The sequence below is a fragment of the Lucilia sericata genome, unplaced genomic scaffold (genome assembly GCF_015586225.1).
Source record: "Lucilia sericata isolate MDLA Ls3-8-SP2 unplaced genomic scaffold, ASM1558622v1 Contig000294F_arrow, whole genome shotgun sequence".
Taxonomy (NCBI): Eukaryota; Metazoa; Arthropoda; class Insecta; order Diptera; family Calliphoridae; genus Lucilia; species Lucilia sericata.
In genome coordinates, this window is record NW_023994319.1 from 246406 (window position 1) to 274260 (window position 27855).

Consider the following 27855-nt stretch of genomic DNA (forward strand, 5'->3'; position numbering starts at 1 on the left):
TGGACTATAGATAAGACTATAGTCTGGACTGTGGACAAGACTATAGGCTGGACAATGGACAAGACTATAATCTGGACTATAGACAAGTCTATAGTCTGGACTATAGACAAGTCTATAGTCTGGACTATAGACAAGTCTATAGTCTGGACTGTAGACAAGGTTATGGTCTGGACTATAGACAAGTTTATAGTCTGGACTATAGACAAGTTTATAGTCTGGACTATAGACAAGTTTACAGTCTGGACTATAGACAAGTTTATAGTCTGGACTATATACAAGTTTATAGTCTGGAATATAGACAAGTTTATAGTCTTGACTATAGACAAATTTATAGTCTGGACTATAGACAAGACTATAGTCTGGACTATAGAAAATACTATAGTCTGTACTACAGACAAGATTATAGTCTGGGCTATAGGCAAGACTATAGTCTGGGCTATAGAAAAACTATAGTCTGGACTACTGTCTGGACTATTGTCTAGATTATAAACAAGACTATAGTCTGGACTGTTGACAAGACTATAGTCTGCTCTATAGACAACATTATAGACGGGACTATGGGTATGACTATAGTCTGGACTATGGACAACACTTTACTCTTGACTATGAACAAGACTACAGTATTTAGACTGAACAAAAGTCTGGACTGAACTATGGTCTGAACTATAGACTGAACTATAATCTGGACTGTAGACTGAATTATGGTCTGAACCATAGACTGAACATTTCAGGAAGTATTGAAGTTTTCTTTAAAAATAACGTGTTTTAGTGAATAAATATTACTGGTTGTCATGTGCTCCTACATGTTGTTTATATGCCAAATTATAAGTGTACGATCAGTTCTTTCATTTGTATATTGGTTCAATTTATCTTCCGTCTTTCTTCGCATTTTTATTTGATATATGAATGAAAAATATCTTGAGATTTGTGCCAAATAATAATGGACTATGAGGGACTATTGTTTGTGAGTTTGTCTATGCTTTTCCATGATCTTGTTCTGTCACTTTGATTTTCTGTACCAGATACATGTTCACTCTCTGGTTCATTAAGTTGAGGGTATTATTTAGTATTATTTAATTTAATATTTTGTATCTAATTTGACGTTGACATCCTTTCTGTTGTGTTGTTATGGGTATGAGTGTATTTATTGGCCATTTGACTGTCTGTCTGGCTGTCTAACTTTTTGTATCTGATGGAATGAAAAATTTATTTTTTCTACAATTTAATACAATTTTTTGTTTGTTGTTGGGGCAAAAGAAAATAATGGAAATTATGAAAAAATAATTATTTTTAAAGTCGGCATGTTCTGTGCTTCTTGCACAGTGGTGGTGACTTGTCTATTATTTGCTGTTTAATAGTATTTTTCAGCTCTAATTGCATGTTGCTGCTGTTGTTGTTGTTATTACTGTCGTTGATTATTGTTTTGTAGGTGGTTTTGTGTTTTCTGTTGTTTTTGGCAAAAATCTTAAGTGAGCTGCTGCTGGCAATGATGACTGGGCAATGAATGGTTATGGGGTCTAATCATGCTGAACTTGTTGTGTTTGGACTTTTTTCTTTCGTTTTTTTTTTTTTGGTGAATTATAGTGGATTTCCAAAGTAAATATTTATTTAAAATATTTTCTTTTTTACTTGTTCTACTCTGTAGTATTTTACTTGTGTATAATTTCCTTGTCATCTAGAACCCAAAAAAATTCATTTATTTTTGTGGATAAATACGTCATAATATAGTTTTTTTCATGTTTAATAAGTATCTGTTTAATATATTTCCGAGATTTTTAAAAATGTATGGGTGACTGGTTTTTGTTTTTATATTTCTGATTACTAAATACATTTATTCTTTGTTCACCTAGTTAATTTCTATCTCCATCATTCATCCAGTTCAGTTTTGTCACTAATTCGGAACGGAAAATACCGCTGTTAAAAGTTCGTGTATACCGTCCATTTGTCTAGTTCCGCACTATTTTTTTTTTTAAACAAATTTTGGAAATTTGTTTACAAAGGATTTTGTGTAAAATCTATTTAGTATTTTTTTCGTTTACCGTTTCGTGAAAATTAGCTAATCAATCAAGATGACTAGTGCCAGTATTATGGTAATTAATTTTAATTTTTATGTTTTTAAGTGTATGTGTGTTTTTAAGATATTTTTCTTTACAAAAGTTTTAGCATTAAGTTGATTAATTAGTGTGATGATTCATAGTTATTTAAATGCCAAACGAAGAGATATGGAAGCAATTCCAATGGAATCACTTCGAAAGCATCTTTAGTTACACATCTAAATAATAGAACTTTTTTACTTAAAACTAACTTTTGGTGGGAAATAAAAGTTCTCTCAGATAACTGTCTTTTTTCCAAAAAAATAATATATAGACTTGATCATTAGCTTGGAATAGAGAGGGTACTAAGCACCACGACCCTGTTTTGGATCTTTTGTGCTGACCGTTGGTTCACGTATGAAAACAACGGGTTTGAAAATGTCCTTCGGGACTAGTGAAGCAGCACCCAAGATCCTCGAAATGTCATCAGTGCTAGACAATTACACAATAACTGTTCGGAGGTTTTCCTTCTAGACTAGACTATAGACTAGAATATAGACTAGACTATAGGCTAGACTATAGACTAGACTATAGACTATAGACTAGACTATAGACTAGACTATAGACTAGACTATAGACTAGACTATAGACTAGACTATAGACTAGACTATAGACTAGACTATAGACTAGACTATAGACTAGACTATAGACTAGACTATAGACTAGACTATAGACTAGACTATAGACTAGACTATAGACTAGACTATAGACTAGACTATAGACTAGACTATAGACTAGACTATAGACTAGACTATAGACTAGACTATAGACTAGACTATAGACTAGACTATAGACTAGACTATAGACTAGACTATAGACTAGACTATAGACTAGACTATAGACTAGACTATAGACTAGACTATAGACTAGACTATAGACTAGACTATCGACTAGACTATAGACTAGACTATAGACTAGACTATAGACTCTATAGTCTAGTCTAGACTAGACTATAGACTAGACTATAGACTAGACTATAGACTAGACTATAGACTAGACTATAGACTAGACTATAGACTAGACTATAGACTAGACTATAGACTAGACTATAGACTAGACTATAGACTAGACTATAGACTAGACTATAGACTAGACTATAGACTAGACTATAGACTAGACTATAGACTAGACTATAGACTAGACTATAGACTAGACTATAGACTAGACTATAGACTAGACTATAGACTAGACTATAGACTAGACTATAGACTAGACTATAGACTAGACTATAGACTAGACTATAGACTAGACTATAGACTGACTATAGACTAGACTATAGACTAGACTATAGACTAGACTATAGACTAGCTATAGACTAGACTAGACTAGACTAGACTAGACTATAGACTAGACTATAGACTAGACTATAGACTAGACTATAGACTAGACTATAGACTAGACTATAGACTAGACTATAGACTAGACTAGACTATAGACTAGACTATAGACTAGACTATAGACTAGACTATAGACTAGACTAGACTAGACTATAGACTAGACTATAGACTAGACTATAGACTAGACTATAGACTAGACTATAGACTAGACTATAGACAGACTATAGACTAGACTATAGACTAGACTATAGACTAGACTATAGACTAGAATAGACTAGACTATAGACTAGACTAAGACTAGACTATAGACTAGACTATAGACTAGACTATAGACTAGACTAGACTATAGACTAGACTATAGACTAGACTATAGACTAGACTATAGACTAGACTATAGACTAGACTATAGACTAGACTATAGACTAGACTATGACTAGACTATAGACTAGACTATAGACTAGACTATAGACTAGACTATAGACTAGACTATAGACTAGACTATAGACTAGACATAGACTAGACTATACTAGACTATAGACTAGACTATAGACTAGACTATAGACTAGACTATAGACTAGACTATAGACTAGACTATAGACTAGACTATAGACTAGACTATAGACTAGACTATAGACTAGACTATAGACTAGACTATAGACTAGACTATAGACTAGACTATAGACTAGACTATAGACTAGACTAGACTAGCCTATAGACTAGACTAGACTATAGACTAGACTATAGACTAGACTATAGACTAGACTATAGACTAGACTATAGACTAGACTATAGACTAGACTATAGACTAGACTATAGACTAGACTATAGACTAGACTATAGACTAGACTATAGACTAGACTATAGACTAGACTATAGACTAGACTATAGACTAGACTATAGACTAGACTATAGACTAGACTATAGACTAGACTATAGACTAGACTATAGACTAGACTATAGACTAGACTATAGACTAGACTATAGACTAGACTTTAGACTAGACTATAGACTAGACTATAGACTAGACTATAGACTAGACTATAGACTAGACTATAGACTAGACTTTAGACTAGACTATAGACTAGACTATAGACTAGACTATAGACTAGACTATAGACTAGACTATAGACTAGACTATAGACTAGACTATAGACTAGACTATAGACTAGACTATAGACTAGACTATAGACTAGACTATAGACTAGACTATAGACTAGACTATAGACTAGACTATAGACTAGACTAAGACTAGACTAGACTAGACTATAGACTAGACTATAGACTAGACTATAGACTAGACTATAGACTAGACTATAGACTAGACTATAGACTAGACTATAGACTAGACTATAGACTAGACTATAGACTAGACTATAGACTAGACTATAGACTAGACTATAGACTACTATAGACTAGACTATAGACTAGACTATAGACTAGACTATAGACTAGACTATAGACTAGACTATAGACTAGACTATAGACTAGACTATAGACTAGACTATAGACTAGACTATAGACTAGACTATAGACTAGACTATAGACTAGACTAGACTATAGACTAGACTATAGACTAGACCATAGACTAGACTATAGACTAGACTATGGATAAAACTATAGGCTAGACCAATAAAATCTAAAAATTGTATTTCTTCTACCACTTAGTGTAAAAAGTACACGCATGTGATTTTAATACAAAATTAGAATTTCAAAAACATTGTAAGACCTAAGCCACTTTTTTTCTTGCTGAAAAACACTCGTGCATTTTATCTCACAAATTCCTGGCAAGATTTTCTTATTGTTGTATTTGTCACTGACCGACATTGAAAACAATTGTATTTTGTGTACTATTATTTCTATTTATTTTATATGTTTATTTAATTTTCTAATATTTAGTTAAACAATAACAACACTAATCTATACATATGTAAATAAACACAAGTATTAAGACAACAAATGTGAATATGTACATACACATATTTTCTTTAATTTAGTTTTTGCACAATTTTTATAGTTGTTTAATAATTTTTCCTGGGTTTTCAATTTTCTTTCTAATGTTTTTTTTCTGTGCTATTTTGCTCATTAATGTCTTCATGCCATTAGAAATACATCATAAATAGTTTGTCATATTTAGTCACTTGAAATTGTTCATTTGTTTCTATGTTTGTATTTAAGATTTATAATTTTTAACAAAATTTATTGCTGTTTGCTGTCGATAGATACAGACGGAAGGACGGACAAATAGAAAAAGAAACAAAAGTGTCTTTGAAAGCATATGCATGATTTTATGTGTTTATTTCTTTTTTTTCTAAATGAGGGTCGAAAATACTTAATACTTATTAACATAAAATAAATATTTAAAAATATTGAAATTTTTTTACTAATTGCTTTTATCTTAGAATGAATATAATTATTTAACAAGATGAGGTGTAAAAATTTTGGGAAATATATTCAGAAACTATATAAACTATAGTTTTGGCTATAGACTAGACTGGAGTCCAGATTGTTGACTAAATTAGAATACAGACTACAGACTAGAATTTAGACTACAAACTAGGCTATGACACTAGCTAAAGACTTGGCTATTAAGCTCACTTTCTACAGCAGAATATAGCCTGGAATATAGACCAGCCTGTAAATTATTACCTTGGTTGTTCTAGACTATAATCCTAACTATAGACTATATTATAATTTTGAATATAGACTACACTATATTTTAGACATTAGAGCAGGTTAGAGTGAAGTTGACAATACAGATCACTAACAAGATTATTCTCCCGACTATAGTGGAGATTATAACAAAACTAGTCTACCCTATAGTCCAGAGCAATGACAACACTATACTCATAACTATTGTCCAAATTATAACTTGACTAAAGTCTATTCAATAGCACAGTATAGTCCAGACTGGACTATTATCCATACTATAGACTAGACAATAGCACAGACTATAGAGTAGATTACAGTTCATACTACAAACTAGACTATAATCCAGACTATTGACTAGACCCCAGTATACTCTATACAGCTTATTCCGGACTATAGAACTGAATCCAAAATGCAGTTTTCGCTAAGTGTAGTGCTGCCAATAGTCTAGACTATAAACCATGCTATATACTAGAATAAAGTCCTATACATAGACTAGACTATAATCTAGTCTATAGTCAGGACTATAGTCTAGTCAATAGTCCAGACTGTGGTCCAGACTATAGACTAGAATATAGTCCAGACTATGGACTAGACTATAGTCCAGACTATGGACTAGACTATAGTCCAGACTATAGACTAGACTATAGTCAAGACTATAGACTAGACTATAGTCCAGACTATGGACCAGACTATAGTCTAGTCTATACTAGACTATAGTCCAGACTATAGACTAGACTATAGTCCAGACTATAGACTAGACTATAGTCCAGACTATAGACTAGACTATAGTCCACACTATATACTAGACTATACTTCATACTATAGACTTGACTATAGTCCAGACTATAGACTAGACTATAGTCCAGACTATAGACTAGACTATAGTCCAGATTATAGACTAGACTGTTGTCCAGACTATAGACTAGACTGTAGCCCAGAATATAGACTAGACTATATACTAGACTATAGTCCAGACTATAGAATATACTATAGTCCAGACTATATATTAGACTATAGTCTAGACTATAGTCCCGACTATATACTAGACTATAGTCCAGGGTGTAGACTAGAGAGACCATAGATTACACTATAGTCCAGGCTATAGACTAGACTATTGTCTAGACTATAGTTCAGACTATAGTTCAGGCTATAGACTAGACTATAGTTCAGACTATAGACTATACTATAGTCCAGACTATAGACTAGACTATAGTCCAGACTATAGACTAGACTATAGTCCAGACTATAGACTAGACTATAGTCCAGACTATAGACTAGACTATAGTCCAGACAATAGACTAGACTATAGTCCAGACCATAGACTATAGGATTTTATTTTAGTCTATAGTGTGGAATATGATCTAGTCTATAGTCTAAACTATAGTTTATAGCCTGAACTACAGTCAAGACTAAAGCCTCTACTATAGTGCAGGTTATAGTCTAGAATATAGTTAAGTCTCTAGACAAGACTGTTGTCTAACCTAAGGGTCAAAAAGGGACTGTAGGAAAGATTGTAGTCCAGTTTGTTCTGTTCTAAAGTTTGGTTCATAACTGGGATTATATTCTGGTTGAAAATCTGTTCTAATGATACCAATGCCAAGCAATAACAATTGTTTTAAATGTTCATTTTGTTACCACCTAAGATATTTTGCAAAATGTAAATGAAATTTCATCTACACTTCTCCAGCAACATGTTGCCAGCAACATTGCAAACAAAAAAAGACATTATAATATAAATATAATTCCCCTAACAAAAAACTATAAATAAATTTGGAATATTTTTAAATCACTCAGAATTTGGCCACAAGCCAGGTCATGGAATTAATGTAATAAATAAAAATAATTCAAACATAAAACCCCAAACCATGGCCACTATCTAGATAAACTGTAAAATGCTAAATTTATTTATAGAACTTTAAGTCTGCACACAGGAATTTATTGCAAAAAAAATATGCAATAATTATGAAAAAAAAAACAATAAAAATAAAAAAACACTAAAAATGAACATAAAGTATATAAAAAATGAGATAACGTCATAACACCTCTAGTTTATTTGAACATTAAATGAATTGGCAAAAACTATAAAATACATTTTTAGAAGGAACAAGAAAAATGTTACCAGTTTGGCCTACACTTTTGTTAGAAATTTACAACAACAACATACATAAGTACATTATGTAATTAAGTACATAATTGTTGTTGTTTAATTGAAACATAAAAATAGAATTATAGTGTGTTTAACAAAATGTTAAATTTATTATTAAATTATCATTAAGTACCCTGCAGTTCGAGATGCCAGAGAGATCTAAAGCTTTCAATTAAAAATACTACCAGATTCAATTTGAACTGAATTTTCTATATCCTTGGGACACTAATGAAACAATTAACTACCTGCAAGACTACTTGGTGACACTATAAAATCTATAAAGGTGTCCTCCCTATCAAATTATAAGGATCACTGAAGAGAAAATTGTCTTGTAGAAAAACTACTGGGTAGTTCCCCCACCTTGTTTTGTTTTTTGCGAGTGTGTGTTCGTTCGGCTTTTTCAATTTGTTTATTTTGCTCTTGCTATAAGTGCAACATAGACCATGCAACAAGCAGTAAAACACACACCTTATAGATTTTTATAATGCAAAAAAAAAATAAACAAGAAAAATACTAATTTTTGATCTGCACTAAAATGTGTGTTGATGTGTAACAAAATTTGGCACTCGATGGACTATGAAAAAAATGTATGATGCGGAATGTACTTATGTACATATGTACACACATATGTATGTTGCTACTCATAGAAGTGTCGTTTTTACAGACAGAGACAACAAAATGCTCATAATTTGTAGTGGCACTTGAAGAAGATTAAAATTAAAGAGAAAAATTCAAAAAAAAGCAAGGAGGAATTGAAATAGTACTATGTGGGACAAAATGGAATTGTGTTTGTACTATAGTCTCGGAATATATATCCCGACTATAGTTTTATATGGTCTATAATGAACTAGACTAGACTAGACTATGGTCCAGACAATAGACTGATCTCAACTGCAGACTATAGACTACATCAAAGAACATACAACAAAGACTATAGTCTAGTCTATATTAGGGACTAAAGTCCTAACTATATTCTATACTATAGTTCAGACTATAGACCAATCTATAGACTACACTATAGTCCGGACCATGGACTAGACTATAAACAAGACTAAAGTCCAGACTATAGTCAATACTACAGTTCAGATTATAGACTAAACTATAGTTCAGACTATAGACTAAACTATAGTAAAGACTAGAGACTATACTATAGTCCAAACTAAAGACTAGACTATAATACATACTATAATTCAGACTATAGACCAGACTATAAACAAGAGTATAGTCCACACTATAGGTCAAACAAGAGACTAGACTATAATCCGGACTATAGACTAGACACTAGTACACACTATACATTGTACAATAGTCCAGACTATAGACTATACTATATCCTAGAGTATAAGCTATACTATAGTGCAGACTATAGAAAATACTACAGCCCAGAGTATAAAATATACAATAGTCTAGACTATAGACTTGAATAGACCAGATAATAAACTAGACTATAGACTAAAATATAGTCCAGACTGCAGCATGGACTATAGGCCAGACTTTAAACTGGACTATAGTCCAGGCTACAGACTACTATATAATCGACTATATTACACACTATAGACTAGGCTATAGTACAGACTATAGATTATACTATAGTCCATACAAAAGATTGTACTATAGTCCTGACTATAGATTGAGCTATAGTCCAGACTATAGACTAGGTTATGGACTAGTCTATAGCCCAGATTAAAGAGTATGCTATAGTCTAGACTATAGCCCAGACTATAGACTAGGCTGAAGTCTGGACTATAGGCTAGACTATAGACTAAACTATTGCCTACACTACAGACTAGACAATTGTCCAGATAATAGATTAGACTATAGACTAGATTATAATCCAGCTAAAGACTAGACTATAGTCCGGACTATACTCCAGACTATACTCCAGACTATAGACTAGACTATTGTCCAGACTAGAGACTAGGCTATAGTCCAAACTAGATAATACTAAAGCATTTAGTATAAACTATACTGTAGTCCAGACTGTAGTGAGACTGGAATAAAGGCCAGAGTTCACACTACTATAGAATCGACTATATTCCACACTTTTGACTAGACTATAGTCCAGACTATAGACCAGACTATATTCCAGACTAGAGACTAGACTATATTCCAGTCTAGAGACTAGGCTGCAGTCCAGACGGTAGACTAGACTATAGTCCAGACTATAGACTAGACTATAGACAAGACTAGACTATAGACTAGACTAAATATACTATAGTCCAGACTGTAGATAGCCTGTGCTACAGGCCAGACTTCACACTACTATAGAATAGACTATATTCCACACTTTAGACTAGACTATAGTCCAGACTATTGACTAGACTATAGTCCAGACTATTGACTAGACTATAGTTCATACTATAGACTAGATTATAGTCCAGACTATAGATTAGAATATAGTGCAGACTAGGCCAGACTTCACACTACTATAAAATCTACTATATTCCACACTTAGACTAGACTACAGTTTAGGCTATTCACTAGACTATAGTTCACACTATAGACTAGACTATAGACTGGACTAGAGACTAGACTATATTCCAGTCTAGACACTAGGCTGTAGTCCAGACTGTAGACCAGACTACAGATCAGACTATAGGCTATAAATTAGACTATAGTCCAGACTACAGACTATACACTAGACAGCTATAGACTAGCTATACACTAGACTAATAGACTAGACTATAGACTAGACTATAGACTAGACTATAGACTAGACTATAGACTAGACTATAGAACCTAGACGATAGACTAGACTATAGACTAGAGCTATAGACCTAGACTAGAGAACTTAGACCTATAGACTAGAACTATAGACTAGACTATAGACTAGACTTAGACTAGACTAGACTAGACGATAGACTAGACTATAGACTAATCTATAGACTAGACTATAGACTAGACTATAGACTAGACTAATAGACTAGACTATAGACTAGACTATAGACTAAGACTAGACTATAGACATAGACTATAGACTAGACTATAGACTAAGACTATAGACTAGCTAAGACTATATACTAATACTATAGACTAGACTATAGACTAGACTATAGACTAGACTATAGACTAGACTATAGACTAGACTATAGACTAGACTATAGACTAGACTATAGACTAGACTATAGACTAGACTATAGACTAGACTATAGACTAGACTATAGACTAGACTATAGACTAGACTATATAGACTAGACTATAGACTAGATAGACTAGACTATAGACTAGACTATAGACTAGACTATAGACTAGACTATAGACTAGACTATAGACTAGACTATAGACTAGACTATAGACTAGACTATAGACTAACTATAGACTAGACGATAGACTAGACTATAGACTAGACTATAGACTAGACTATAGACTAGACTATGACTCTATAGACTAGACTATAGACTAGACTATAGACTAGACTATAGACTAGACTATAGAACTAGACTATAGACTAGACTATAGACTAGACTATAGACTAGACTATAGACTAGACTATAGACTAGACTATAGACTAGACTATAGACTAGACTATAGACTAGACTATAGACTAGACTATAGACTAGACTATAGACTAGATATAGACTAGACTATAGACTAGACTATAGACTAGACTATAGACTAGACTATAGACTAGACTATAGACTAGACTATAGACTAGACTATAGACTAGACTATAGACTAGACTATAGACTAGACTATAGACTAGACTATAGACTAGACTATAGACTAGACTATAGACTAGACTATAGACTAGACTATGACTAGACTATAGACTAGACTATAGACTAGACTATAGACTAGACTATAGACTAGACTATAGACTAGACTATAGACTAGACTATAGACTAGACTATAGACTAGACTATAGACTAGACTATAGACTAGACTATAGACTAGACTATAGACTAGACTATAGACTAGACTATAGACTAGACTATAGACTAGACTATAGACTAGACTATTAGACATAGACTATAGACTAGACTATAGACTAGACTATAGACTAGACTATAGACTAGGACTATAGACTAGACTATAGACTAGACTATAGACTAGACTATAGACTAGACTATAGACTAGACTATAGACTAGACTATAGACTAGACTATAGACTAGACTATAGACTAGACTATAGACTAGACTATAGACTAGACTATAGACTAGACTATAGACTAGACTATAGACTAGACTATAGACTAGACTATAGACTAGACTATAGACTAGACTATAGACTAGACTATAGACTAGACTATAGACTAGACTATAGACTAGACTATAGACTAGACTATAGACTAGACTATAGACTAGACTATAGACTAGACTATAGACTAGACTATAGACTAGACTATAGACTAGACTATAGACTAGACTATAGACTAGACTATAGACTAGACTATAGACTAGACTATAGACTAGACTATAGACTAGACTATAGACTAGACTATAGACTAGACTATAGACTAGACTATAGACTAGACTATAGACTAGACTATAGACTAGACTATAGACTAGACTATAGACTAGACTAGACTATAGACTAGACTATAGACTAGACTATAGACTAGACTATAGACTAGACTATAGACTAGACTATAGACTAGACTATAGACTAGACTATAGACTAGACTATAGATAGACTAGACTATAGACTAGACTAGACTAGACTATAGACTAGACTATAGACTAGACTATAGACTAGACTATAGACTAGACTATAGACTAGACTATAGACTAGACTATAGACTAGACTATAGACTAGACTATAGACTAGACTATAGACTAGACTATAGACTAGACTATAGACTAGACTATAGACTAGACTATAGACTAGACTATAGACTAGACTATAGACTAGACTATAGACTAGACTATAGACTAGACTATAGACTAGACTATAGACTAGACTATAGACTAGACTATAGATAGACTATAGACTAGACTATAGACTAGACTATAGACTAGACTATAGACTAGACTATAGACTAGACTATAGACTAGACTATAGACTAGACTATAGACTAGACTATAGACTAGACTATAGACTAGACTATAGACTAGACTATAGACTAGACTATAGACTAGACTATAGACTAGACTATAGACTAGACTATAGACTAGACTATAGACTAGACTATAGACTAGACTATAGACTAGACTATAGACTAGACTATAGACTAGACTATAGACTAGACTATAGACTAGACTATAGACTAGACTATAGACTAGACTATAGACTAGACTATAGACTAGACTATAGACTAGACTATAGACTAGACTATAGACTAGACTATAGACTAGACTATAGACTAGACTATAGACTAGACTATAGACTAGACTATATACTAGACTATAGACTAGACTATAGACTAGACTATAGACTAGACTATAGACTAGACTATAGACTAGACTAGACTATAGACTAGACTATAGACTAGACTATAGACTAGACTAGACTATAGACTAGACTATAGACTAGACTATAGACTAGACTAGACTATAGACTAGACTATAGACTAGACTATAGACTAGACTATAGACTAGACTATAGACTAGACTATAGACTAGACTATAGACTAGACTATAGACTAGACTATAGACTAGACTATAGACTAGACTATAGACTAGACTATAGACTAGACTATAGACTAGACTATAGACTAGACTATAGTACAGACTATAAACTATACTCCAGTCCAGAATATAGACTAGACTCTAGTCCAGATTATAGATTAGACTCTAGTCCACACTATAGACTAGACTATATTTAGACTATTGTGTAGATGATAGTCCAAGCAATATATAGTTTAGACAGTAGACCTAACTAAAAGCTAGAAGAAAGACTATGCTATAGCCCAGTCTATAAACTATACTATAGCCAAGACTATAGACTATACTACAGTCCAGTAGAATAGAAATAAGAGTGTAACTTGTATTTTACCACATCCTTTTAACAACTCTATCGAATGTAGGGGTTTTGTTTTAAACAATTTTCCTTCAAGAAAAACAAAATAATTCAATGAATTGCATTTTTATGTATCTCATAGTAAACTAAACATTATAAATATTTTTTGCAGATATTTTAATGTGTGCATAAACATATTTGAAAGGAGTGTGTATATGTTGAATATAAGAGGCAAATTTGTTGTTGCATATTTATTATAGTTTGTTGCATTTCTTTTCTATATATTTTTTTACTTCTATTGCTGCTGCAGTACATGTTGTTGTGTAGTTCTTTACACCTTTTTAAATTTTATACATATTTATTAGTTTTGCTAGTTGTTGTTGCTACTTGAGGCGATTTTTGTCGTATTTTGTAAAGAAATATTTTCATATTTTTTTTTTTGTAAAATTTAAAATTTCTTGAGTGTGTTGGTATTGATGTTGGTTGCACTTGTTTTAATGTAATGTTGTGTGGTTGCAATATATAGTTTTTTCTTAGTTTTTTTTGCAACAAAAAAGTTTTGAGCCTTTAGATCTTGTAATTGATTTAGTTCTTCTTAATCATTTCTCAGCGTAACAACTGTTTCTGACCCAAACACACCAAAAATAAACCGAAAAATATTCGAAGAAATTCGAAATTCGTAACAAAAATAAAAGAACAAACGCGTTTTTTTTTTTTTGATGCCATTTGAAATATTTTCTTTAATATTATAACGCGGGTGTGTGGTTTATTATTCTTCCTCTTTCTTTGTTTTTGTAATTTTCATCGAATTTATTTCTTTGAGTGTAGTCAGAGGAAAATAATTTATTAAGCGTGTGTTTGTGTCTGTGTGCGGGTGTTTTAACTTCCTTCAGTTTTCGTCTTTCTGTCGTCTTTAACGTTTGTTCCTGTGTTTCTCAATAAGTTTTTTTTCACGTTTAAATTTTTCCTACGGAAAAGGATTTTCTTCGTTTTAATTAATTTTTATTAATTATTTGTGTGTTTTAATACTAATTAATTAACATGGTGGGTATTTTTGTTAAAATTTTACGAAAATATTTATTAAAAAATTACAGCGGAGATATTATCTGAACAAATTTATTATTTAAACAAAAAAAAATATTTGTGCTAATGGATTAATTTTTGGAAAAGAATTCTTTGAAAATTTTGTGAATAGAATAAATCGGAAATTTATCCAAAAAAGATTTTGATACTAGATTATATAAAAGAATAATAGTTTATTAATAAATTTTATAATGTTCAAAAAATTTTAAAATCTTCAAAAAAGGATTATTTTTATCACGTCTACTACTACATACATAAATATGTATGTGTATGTCTGCCAACCATAGAACTAGCTGTGGAGTATTTAAGTTGGTTCCCAGAAACTTCTGATATTTAAATGTTCGATATCAGGAATGTTAGGTATGGAAGGATGGCATAAACAACATCAGATCCAAAGAAATACACCGAGGCCGCTATCGGTTCAGTTGTGCGCTCCTTTACATGATAACTAGTGGGCTTATATAGCCCTATAAGGGCATTGTCTTCCAAATGAAAACTCATTCTTGAGAATTATCCAATAAGTGTTCCTGAGGTATGAAATATCTAGAATAAAACTATGCGACAAAAATAAATACCTGGAAACTGATACAATATTTCTGAAAGATGGATCCGAGTAGAACAAGAATATGTTTTTGAAATTTGTCTCCAAAATCTTGAGTTAGGGTAAAAAACCGGTTTTTTCGTACTTATAACTCAGTAACTTAATTAAATCTGAACCGATTTTAAGTTTCTCCACGAATTTTGAAAGCAAAAGCTGAGGACTTTATAATAACATATATAACGTTTAAGTAACCTGGAGAGATATGTGTAAATTTCATCATTTTCTTAATACAAAATTGTTCAAAAATTGATTTTCTGAAGGATGCTTTATATGGGGGATAGGTTAAAATCGGTTCAGATTCAACTATGTTATTGACTTATAAGTGCTTAAAGGTACGAAAACCCGTTTTTTTACCTGTAACTCAAGATTTTGGAGGTGTTTGGCAAATTTTAAAAACATATTCTTGTTCTACTCGGATCCACCTTCCCAGGTATTTCAGTTTTCGTTTGTTTGACTGTTTAGACCAAATCCTAGTAATTTCTCTTTGAATACTTCGTAAACTTTATTCGGCTGAATTGCCGTTCCTCTAATTTTCTATAGAGTCCAATCAGAACTCACATGGAACCATTTCATTCTACTCGCTACAGTAAAGTTTTATTATGGTATGCGTTCGCAAGGTATTCTCCCGTCTATGCTTTTTTATTAAGCCGACTTTACTTCCAACGTTTTTCTTAATCTTCCTTCCCTTTACAGCAAGTACATATATTCGCTATTTCGTTGCAGATTATTCTACTGTGACATTTTGAAGGGCATTCGATTAAGACTCTTTCACAGTCCATTACGATCATGAATTTTACCTTAATACCAGATGTTAACCTAATTGCCTTCTGGAGGTTGGGAAACATCTACTGATAACATATTTTCCGACAGCCTAATCTATTTATTGCAATCTAATTTACTGGCTCCATTATTGGACGGACTTTCGATGGGAATTGGTATTTTGATTAGGTTCAAAGTAGTATACATATTTCGGTTAAAAAGTTTTCAATTCCCTGTCCTAATTAGTTTAGAGTCATACAAAGAAACAAAGATATTTTAAGAAAGTTTTTTCAAATATAATTGAGCTAATGATAACACAGACCGACAAAATTTGAAAAAAGTCAAAACCCTGAGACCAAGTTATACTTTTTCAAAGGATAGAGCTGAATCCGAATCTGAACTCAGAATTTCTCCATCACATTTGGGATTTGAAATATCGTGTCCTAAAATTTGGAAAAACTCATTTTTTGTACCTTTTTGAGACGTTATAACAGCGCCAAGACAACTTTATGTTAACTTTAAAATAAAGACTTAAGATCTGACATATCTTCTTCCCTCTTCGAGATATCTTCACATAAATCTTGGAATCTCATGGGTTTCAGTATATTCATGGTATTTATAACTTACACTGCTATGCTTCAGAGGCTATTATGATTTGTAAAAATATTTTATAACAAACAAAAATATTGGATCCACAACTACATGAACATGATCTAATCAACTCAAAATAACTTTCTGGTTCGACTTAACAATGTCTGTCCATCCGTCAACTTTAATGGGTCATCATACCTCATCAATTACAACAGATTCAATCCTTTAGAAAAGTATACTCTGGGTTAAAAATTTTTCGGCCTGTGTAATTCCACAACTATTTATGAAAATTGGACCCAATCTTTAACATTTCAAACAAAAATCGTAGGAAAAGCTTTCTCCTTAAAACTACTTAGTTCCGAGGTTTTTAAAGTTTTTGTACAAAATTTGATTAATAAACTGTTTATAAAAGGAAAATTTGTTTATGCAGAAAGTCTTTAAACTTTGATAAACATCTTAAACCCTTGTTAGGATTTATAACTTAAACATCCCGTTAAAAGAATAAAGCTTATTTCTTACAATTACAAACTAAACATTTTTCCTTTCTTTCTTTTTTCCCCTTATAGGATGAGCTCAACAAGGAACAAATTGTCCGTAAGTATTGCGACACTATTCCCCACCCTCAAAAAAAAGTTTGACACTAACAAACAACTCAACACTATTTTAAAGCTACAAATCCACCAACTAAAAATATTTAAACAAATTATCAGTTATACTCAACACACTAAATGATCAAAGTGTTTAAAAATAAAACATTTATTTAAATAATATTTTATGCATTTAAATTTTTTAAACATGTTTTTTTTGTTCACTTAATTGTTTGACAGTAAACGATTAAAACCGAAATGAAGAAAGAGCAACAACACTAGTAGCAATTGCTAAAGAAAATCAAAAAAAGAAAAAAAAAATTGTTTAAATTTAAAAATTAATTTTTATTTATATTGCAAAAACACCCACGTTAATTGTGGTGGACATTAAATTACATTTGTGATGGAAAGACAGGCACAGCTGGATTGTAGACAAGCACAGGCTATACACCATCATAAGCTATAGTATAGTTTCTGTTGTTATTTGCAAAAAGAAATCTTAAGAAAAATTTATTATAGCAAAACACACAATTTGCGAAAATTTATACAAATATACATAGTTAGAGAATTACGCATGACATGGACTCACAAATCTAAAGTGATGTTAAAAGTGCTCTATAATAAATGGGATAAAAACTATGGAACAGTGGGTAGCAAATATATTAATAATGGAAAAAGTTTGTATTAAAGAGACTTCATAAAGGAATGGACTGTAGTCCATATTAGAGATTAGTATAAGGATAGACTGAAGTATATAGAATGAACCAAAGTCCATACTGTAGTCTACATTACAGACTAGCAACATTTTATAGTCCATATAATAGACCAGACTGTAGACAACAGTCCAGACTATAGACTAGACTATAGTCCAGACTATACACTAGACTATAGTGCCGACCAAAGGCTAGACTAGACTAGACTATAGTCCAGACCATAGACTGGATTATAGCCCAGACCATAGATTAGACTATAGTCCAGACTATACACTTGAATAGATTCCAGAATATATAGAAGACTATAGCCAGACTATATACTAGACTTTAGCCAGACTACATACTACACTATAGATCAGACTATAGATTATACTATAGCCTAGACTACAGCCTAAAATAGATTATAGTCCAAACTATGGAGTAGATTATAGTTCAGACTATGGAGTAGATTATAGTCCAGACTATGGAGAAGACCATAGTCCAGACTATAGAATAGACTATAGTCCAGACTATAGACTAGACTATAGTCCAGACTATAGACTAGACTGTCGTCCAGAATATAGTCCAGTCTAATCCAGAATATAAACCACACTATAATCTAGACTATAGACTAGACTATAGTCCAGACTATAGACTAGACAATAGTCCAGACTATAGATTAGACTACAGTCCAGACTATAGACTAGACTATAGTCTGGACTATAGATTAGACTACAGTCCAGACTATAGACTAGACTAAAGTCGAGACTATAGACTAGACTATAGTCCAGATTATAGTCCAAACTATAGACTAGACTATAGTCCAAACTATAGACTAGACTATAGTCCAAACTATAGACTAGACTATAGTCCAGACTATAGATTAGACTATAGTCCAGACTATAGACTAGACTATAGTCCAGAATATAGACTAGAATATAGTCCAGACTATAGACTAGACTATAGTCCAGACTATAGACTAGACTATAGTCCAGACTATAGACTAGACTATAGTCCAGACTATAGACTAGACTATAGTCCAGACTATAGACTAGACTATAGTCCAGACTATAGACTAGACTATAGTCCAGACTATAGACTAGACTATAGTCCAGACTATAGACTAGACTATAGTCCAGACTATAGACTAGACTATAGTCCAGACTATAGACTAGACTATAGTCCAGACTATAGACTAGACTATAGTCCAGACTATAGACTAGACTATAGTCCAGACTATAGACTACACTATAGTCCAGACTATAGACTACACTATAGTCCAGACTATAGACTACACTATAGTCCAGCCTATAGACTAGACTAAAGTCCAGACTATAGACTAGACTGTAGTCCAGACTATAGACTACACTATAGTCCAGACTATAGACTAGACTATAGTCCAGACTATAGACTAGACTATAGTCCAGACTATAGACTAGACTATAGTCCAGACTATAGACTAGACTATAGTCCATACTATAGACTAGACTATAGTCCAGACTATAGACTAGACTATAGTCCAGACTAGACTGTAGTCTAGACTATAGACTAGACTATAGTCCAGACTATAGACTAGACTCTAGTCCAAACTATAGACTAGACTATAATCCACACTATAGACTAGACTATAGTCCAGAATATAGACTAGACTATAGTCCAGAATATAGACTAGACTATAGTCCAGAATATAGACTAGACTATAGTCCAGACTATAAACTAGACTATAGTCCAGACTATAGACTAGGCTATAGTCCAGACTATAGACTAGACTAGACTATAGTCCAGACTATAGACTAGACTATAGTCCAGACTATAGACTAGACTGTAGTCCAGACTATAGACTAGACTATAGACTAGACTATAGCCCAGACTATAGACTAGACTATAGTCCAGACTATAGACTAAACTATAGTCCAGACTATAGACTAGACTATAGTCCAGACTATAGACTAAACTATAGTCCAGACTATAGACTAGACTATAGTCCAGACTATAGACTAGACTATAGTCCAGACTATAGACTAGACTATAGTCCAGACTATAGACTAGACTATAGTCCAGACTATAGACTAGACTATAGTCCAGACTATAGACTAGACTATAGTCCAGACTATAGACTAGACTATAGTCCACACTATAGACTAGACTATAGTCCAGACTACTGACTAGACTATAGTCCAGACTATAGACTAGACTGTAGTCCAGACTATAGACTAGACTGTAGACTAGACTATAGTCCAGACTATAGACTAGACTATAGTCCAGACTATAGACTAGACTATAGTCCAGACTATAGACTAGACTGTAGTCCAGACTATAGACTAGACCATAGCCCACACTATAGACTAGACTATAGTCCAGACTATAGACTAGACTACAGTCCAGACTACAGACTAGACTGTAGTCCAGACTATAGAATAGACTGTAGTCCAGACTATAGACTAGACTATAGTCCAGACTATAGACTAGACTATAGTCCAGACTATAGACTAGACTATAGTCCAGAATATAGACTAGACTATAGTCCAGAATATAGACTAGACTATAGTCCAGAATATAGACTAGACTATAGTCCAGAATATAGACTAGACTATAGTCCAGACTATAGACTAGACAATAGTCCAGAATATAGACTAGACTATAGTCCAGAATATAGACTAGACAATAGTCCAGAATATAGACTAGACTATAGTCCAGACTATAAACAAGACTAAAGTCCTGACTATAGACTATACTAAAGTCCTGAATATAGACTAGACAATAGTCCTGGTAATAGACTACACTATAGTCCAGACTATAGACAACACTATAGTCCAGACTATAGACTACACTATAGTCCAGACTATAGACTAGACTATAGTCCAGACTATAGACTAGACTATAGTCCAGACTATAGACTAGACTAGACTATAGTCCAGACTAGATACTAGACTATAGTCCAGACTATAGACTAGACTATAGTCCAGACTATAGACTAGACTATAGTCCAGACTATAGACTAGACTATAGTCCAGACTATAGACTAGACTATAGTCCAGACTATAGACTAGACTATAGTCCAGACTATAGGCTAGACTATAGTCCAGACTATAGACTAGACTATAGTCCAGACTATAGACTAGACTATAGTCCAGACTATAGACTAGACTATAGTCCAGACTATAGACTAGACTATAGTCCAGACTATAGACTAGACTATAGTCCAGACTATAGACTAGACTATAGTCCAGACCATAGACTAGACTATAGTCCAGACTATAGACTAGACTATAGTCCAGACTATAGACTAGACTATAGTCCAGACTATAGACTAGACTATAGTCCAGACTATAGACTAAACTATAGTCCAGACTATAGACTAGACTATAGTCCAGACTATAGACTAGACTATAGTCCAGAATATAGACTAGACTATAGTCCAGACTGTAAACAAGACTAAAGTCCTGACTATAGACTATACTAAAATCCTGAGTATAGACTATACAATAGTCCTGGTAATAGACTACACTATAGTCCAGGTAATAGACTACACTATATTCCAGGCAATAGACTAGACTATAATCCAGGCAATAGACTAGACTATAGTCCAGTCAATAGACTAGACTATAGGCCAGACTGTAGTCTACACCTTAGTTCAGACTATAGTCTAGCCTGTAGACAAGGCAACAGTTCATACTATAGTCTAGACTATAAACTATGGCTGGACTTGGAGTATAATTATTGTCCAGACAATAGAAGTAATTATTTGTATAAGATCAAATATTTATTGATATAAATGTAATTTAATTTTAAAAAAATATTGTTTATTGTATCAAAAATATGAATAACAGTTTTACGGTGTTTTTATATTATGAGTCCAAAAAGCAAATAAAAACTTTTTGTTTCAATAATACTTGACATTAATAACTCGTAAGTAAGGATTAGTCAGCTTATAAGTAATAATGCGCTTAAGTAAATAACACTTTTACATATGTTATAGATAAATAAACAAACACTTTCATTAAATTTTAATTGACAGTTTTTGAATACATACATATCTGTTGTTAATATGCCACTGACCCACTGTGATTTAAACATTTCTTAAGATTTCTTTTAAATACTTGTAATACGTAGTTAAACATGGGTACAATTTTTTTTTTCTTCAATAAGAGTTAGAAAGGTGCAGTTATGGACTACATATTAAAAAATACTATTTCATAATACAAATGACATATTTCGGCCAAGATTATGATTGAAATGATTACGTTTAAGGAGACACATTAACAACATCTGAGACCTGGACATAATGTACAAGACATCAATCTTAAAAACACTAAAAAACATTTAGTTTAATAAGTGAAAGGAAATTAATGGTTACAATTTTATTTGCAGTACTCCGTAATGCTTTCAATGCATTCGATCCGGAGAAACAGGGCTATATCAGCACCCAGATGGTGGGCACTATACTCAGCATGTTGGGTCATCAATTGGATGAGGCTACTTTAGCTGAAATTATTGCTGAAGTCGATGAAGATGGTTCAGGACAAATTGAATTTGAAGAATTCACTACACTGGCCGCCCGTTTCCTGGTTGAAGAAGATGCTGAGGCAATGCAAGCAGAACTCAAAGAGGCCTTCCGTTTATACGACAAAGAGGGCAATGGCTATATTACTACAGGTGTGTTACGTGAAATTCTTCGTGAATTGGATGACAAACTGACGAATGAAGATTTGGACATGATGATTGAAGAAATTGATTCTGATGGTTCTGGTACCGTAGATTTTGATGGTAAGTTGCCAATGAGCTAAAGTTAAAGATTTTTATTATAAATCTTTTTTTTTAAACTTTACAGAATTCATGGAAGTTATGACTGGTGGTGATGATTAAATTTAAGTTTTATGCTGTTGATAGAAAGAAACAACAACAATTTCCTGTCAAAATTCTTAATTCTTTTCCCCACCAATATGATAAAAAAATTTACACTCTAGAAACATCTTAATTAATAATAATTAATAATATTTATCTTAATAATAACAATAATGATAAACTAATAAAAAAATCTACAACTACAAAAACAAAACAAACAATTTTATCTAAATAATTTTTATACAGTTTTTTTTTTAACAAAATATCAAGAGCAAAATACTTATAAAACAATAATTAATTAATTTATTATAGTTTTATGAGTGTTTTTCTATGTCATATACCTATACACTTAAACAATGAAGACATTCTAAAAATTTCCTTTCATTTTGACAGAACATTTTTTGACAGTTCCTACAAAATAATTTGTCATTTCAGTTAATATGTAACTATTATGTCTTTATTCTTTTATTATCTGTCAAATTATTCAAAAAAAAATACTTTGTTTTAATTTGACATAATCCCTATTATTTCTTAAAATTTATGCATAATTTCCTTATTTTTTGTTGTGTTTTTCTATTTTGCAAACAAAAAAAAAATTGTTTATAAATTAAATTTTAATAATGTTTTTTGAGGTTTCTTTTTTTTCATTTAAAGTCATATTTATTATAATTTATTACCGCTACTGATGTGATTAGTTTATGTTTTTTTTCAGTTTTATTATTGATATTTTTATAAGTTTCGTTAACAAAAGTTGAATAAAATTGTAAAAATACGTTAACAAACTAGCCAAAAGAGGCCATAAATAACATGTTTTTATTGTTGTAGTTTTAATAAGGTGACAGCAGAATAAAAATGTTAACAATTAGTTTAAAACGAATTTGTAATTCTCAATAGGTTTAAAAAATTTGTTAGATTTAAACAAAAAGTTTAAATATGTAGCATAATATTAGGCTTAATTTTATGTTAATAGAGGTGCTGATCTTTCTTAATGACTGATCAGTGAATGTAATGGTGGGAAAGTAAATATCATAATCGCCCCTATTCTGCATTTCAATTCGAATCGAAGTTTTTTCCGTTTGGCAAATTTCGTATTCTGCTTTTCGACTCGATTCTCCGCCACATAAACAACAACTTACAAAAACATAGGTACGATCGTAACGCAGAATACTCACATTGCTTCTTCTTTTTTTAAGATTCAGATTATAGACTAGTCTATAGAATATACTATATGTCAGATTAAAGACTATATTACAATCTAGACTATAGACTTCATATTAACCAAATTATATACTAGATTATGGGACAGACTGTAGAATAGACTAAACTCTTGACTATAAAGTAGACTATAGTACAGACTACAGAGTAGACAATACTCCAAACTACAGAGTAGACAATACTATGAACTAGACTACAGTCCAGACAATATACTATAGGACAGACTCTAATCTAGACTACAGAGTAGTATGTAGTATCGTCTATGGACTAGAGTATACTTCAGGAAATAGACTATACTAAAGCACAAACAAGATTATATTTCAGACTGTAGACCATGTTTTCATTTAGTCTATAAATTGGTTATAGTGCAAACTATAGATAGTCCATCCTATAGTCTAGTCTTGACCATAGTCCAGACTATAGACTAGACTATAGTCCATCCTATAGACTAGACTATAGTCCAGACTATAGACTAGACTAAAGTCCATCCTGTTGACTAGACTATAGTCCAGGCTAGGCTTTAGTCCAGAATATATGCTACACTAAATAAACTAGACAAAGGCTTTGACTATGAACTAGACCAAAGTCCAGACTATCGACTAGACTGCAAGCCAGACTAGAGACTAGACAATACTCTAAACTAGAGATAAGTCCATAATATAGACTAAACTATAGTCTTGACTATAAACTAATAGAATAGACTCATTCGTAAAGCAGAATACTCACATTCGTAAAGTATTGAAACGAAATGGAATTGCTTCTTCTTTTTCTTAAGATTCAGTCTTTTATTGGAATACCATTTTTCGATCGTTGCGTAACTGAAAGCGTAAACGTAATCGAAATGCAGAAAAGGGGTGAATGCAAATATTTTCGAAAACTCAGAACAGTCTATGTGGCCATTTGACTATTTATCATAAACTAGTGCTGCACGCTCCGCGTTGCAGGCCCTCGATTTGACATAAGGACTCTACTTTTAACATAATCGATTTTGTAGTTTAGGTGTAACTAACTGAAAATTAAAACTTCCATGCCATCTGATGGAGACATTTAAAACTTTACAGAAACACTCCTACGATCTCTGAAACATATATTAGAAATTTTGTCATATCAGGTGACGTAGTTCCTGAGTTTATTGATTACCCTACAATAACTTCGCTACCCTACAATAACTTAAATTAAATACATACAAAAATCTCTCTCAATAAACTCTCATCTAATAAGGACCGTGTGTTCCGGTTAACCATTATAAGGAATCTAAAAGGAACCATTCGAAGAATAAAAAAGTACCAAATAGTTCCCACTTACAGAATATTATTCAGTCAAGACCATGTATGTTAAAATTCATGTTCTTAGGTTGTATATTTTAGAAAATTAAAAAAGTACCATTTATGAGATAAAAAGTACTAAAAAGTTCTCTCTTAAAGAATCTTATTCAATGAGGACCGTGTAAGTTTAATAATCATGTGTATTGAATTCATATTAAAGAACATACAAAGAGTATCATTTAAAGAAAGAAAAAGTACCAAAAGTGGAATAAATTTTACCTAAGTGGAAAGTACTAATAAAGAATACAATTTTTCCCCTTTTCGTTTAGAAATATACTTTTTCGAGAATTAAGTTTACAAAATGTTCCGTATTTAAATCTATATATCACAAATAAAACTCAAACGATTCAAATCTGCATTCATTTGTTCCAGAAAAATAGTGCTTAAAAAAGTACCAAACAATTTACTCGAATTTGGTCCTATATAGGCCTTAGTACTCGAATTCCAAAATAATATACCAATAGCTTATTTTATGTTAAGTAAATAAACTACTTTTTCAAATTTTATAAAAATTGGCTCAATGAGTTTGAATAAAATTAAATTTCCCGCTTTTTCCCTTTTTGGTACCTTTTTCCCCAGTGAAATAGCAAAAATTTTATTACAATAAATATTACAGAGTTAGTCCGTAATTTAATAGGAATAATTCAATAAACCGAAAAAGTTTTCTTAATGTGCTAAAAAAGTACAATAAATAGAGTTTTCTCCATTTTACACCCAAAAGGACTGAATTTTAAAAAAGTACGAAACATGTGTCTCCTAATTTTGGGAGATGTATCCAAAGAATTTATAAAAATTTTATTATGTTAATTAGTTCAAAAGTTATAAAGGGCCAAAAAAGGTACCAAAATCACCTTTGTTACACATTTTTAGCCCTTAAAAGTACGAATTTCAAAAAAGTACCAGGCACCCATCTGCTCATTTTAAGAGTAGATACAGGTGCATTTAAAATTTTTCTTGTATCACTAATATTAGGTAAGATAATTAAGAAAACCTGTTTTAACCGTTTTTCCCCTTTTTACCCGTAAATGTACAAATTTCCAAAAATCTCTCCTTAGTGGATCTACATAACCAAAAACACATCTACTGTCAAAATTTTATGATTCTAGGTTCAGCCGTTTGGGCTGTGCGATGATGAATCAGTCAGTCAGTAACGCTACTCTTTTATAATATATAGATTACATCGTTAGCTTAGTAATCTTCAAAATCTTCTCTAATTACTTGTTTTTCAATACTAGTTAAAATTTTTGACGGGATCTAGTGGTCCTTTCCCTGAAACTTTCAAAATTGTATGTGTCATAACAAAGAAGTAGTTTAAATAGTAAAATTGTATGTCTTTCAGACCAAAATATCGATTCATATACATATATATGTAAATGTATTATTAATTCTCAATAGATTTAAGAAAATCGGTTGGATCTGAAAACCAGAGCCAACCATTTGATACCATATACAAGAGATTACCCCAAATTTATTAATACAAAACATATTTTCTGATAGAAGCTTTATATAGGGGTTAGGGGCAAATAAGAACCGATCCACATTATATTGCATTGCAGGTTGGATTTAAGTGAATTATGTACATTGAAGTCATTTTCTGAAGGGGGCATTTGTATGGGTGCTATGAGCTCAAACCCTCTATCCGGGGGGTTCAGTTATATGAGGTCTAAGAGAATTTAAGAACCAATATCAATAGGCATAGTTCCAGGGCCAAAATGAACATTTGTGGCAATTTCATCAAACTGATTTAAAAATTGCGATCTGTACTTTGACCAACTCAGAAAATGGTTCCAAACCGATTGATATATTTTAAGGTGGGTATATAATCAATATTTTTGTGCGTTACAAACATCAGCACCAACTCAATATACCCTCCCTAAACTAAAGAGTTATAAATATAGCATAATATAAGCATAATTTTGTAAAAGTTATGATTTCCTACTTTCTTAGTATCGAAGAATTGTAATTGAAACATGTTAGAGTGATGTGTACCCTCTAAGTACCCTCCACTAGTTACTTTTATATTAATACTTTTT

The 27855-nt window shown here is 32.1% G+C and overlaps 1 protein-coding gene across 2 annotated transcripts; it reads left to right on the forward strand.

The window, feature by feature from the left end:
- Positions 1 to 1844: 1844 nt before the first annotated feature.
- LOC119603343 (troponin C) lies at positions 1845 to 23491 on the forward strand. 2 transcript variants are annotated; one of them, XM_037955351.1, is made up of 4 exons: positions 1845 to 2090; positions 17725 to 17752; positions 22809 to 23204; positions 23269 to 23491. In XM_037955351.1, the coding sequence occupies exons 1-4, from the start codon at positions 2070 to 2072 to the stop codon at positions 23301 to 23303; spliced, it is 480 nt and encodes a 159-aa protein (XP_037811279.1). In that variant the 5' UTR covers positions 1845 to 2069; the 3' UTR covers positions 23304 to 23491. The 2 variants fall into 2 exon arrangements, with proteins under 2 accessions (XP_037811279.1, XP_037811280.1); XM_037955352.1 differs by lacking the exon at positions 1845 to 2090 and adding an exon at positions 14707 to 15168.
- Positions 23492 to 27855: the final 4364 nt, after the last annotated feature.

Excerpts from the sequence above, each read along its gene's own strand:
- LOC119603343 (XM_037955351.1), top strand. The coding sequence starts at position 2,070 with ATGACTAGTGCCAGTATTATG. Across the intron at positions 17,753-22,808 it reads CAACAAGGAACAAATTGTCC|TACTCCGTAATGCTTTCAAT; the intron begins GTAAGTATTGCG and ends TTTTATTTGCAG. Across the intron at positions 23,205-23,268 it reads TGGTACCGTAGATTTTGATG|AATTCATGGAAGTTATGACT; the intron begins GTAAGTTGCCAA and ends TAAACTTTACAG.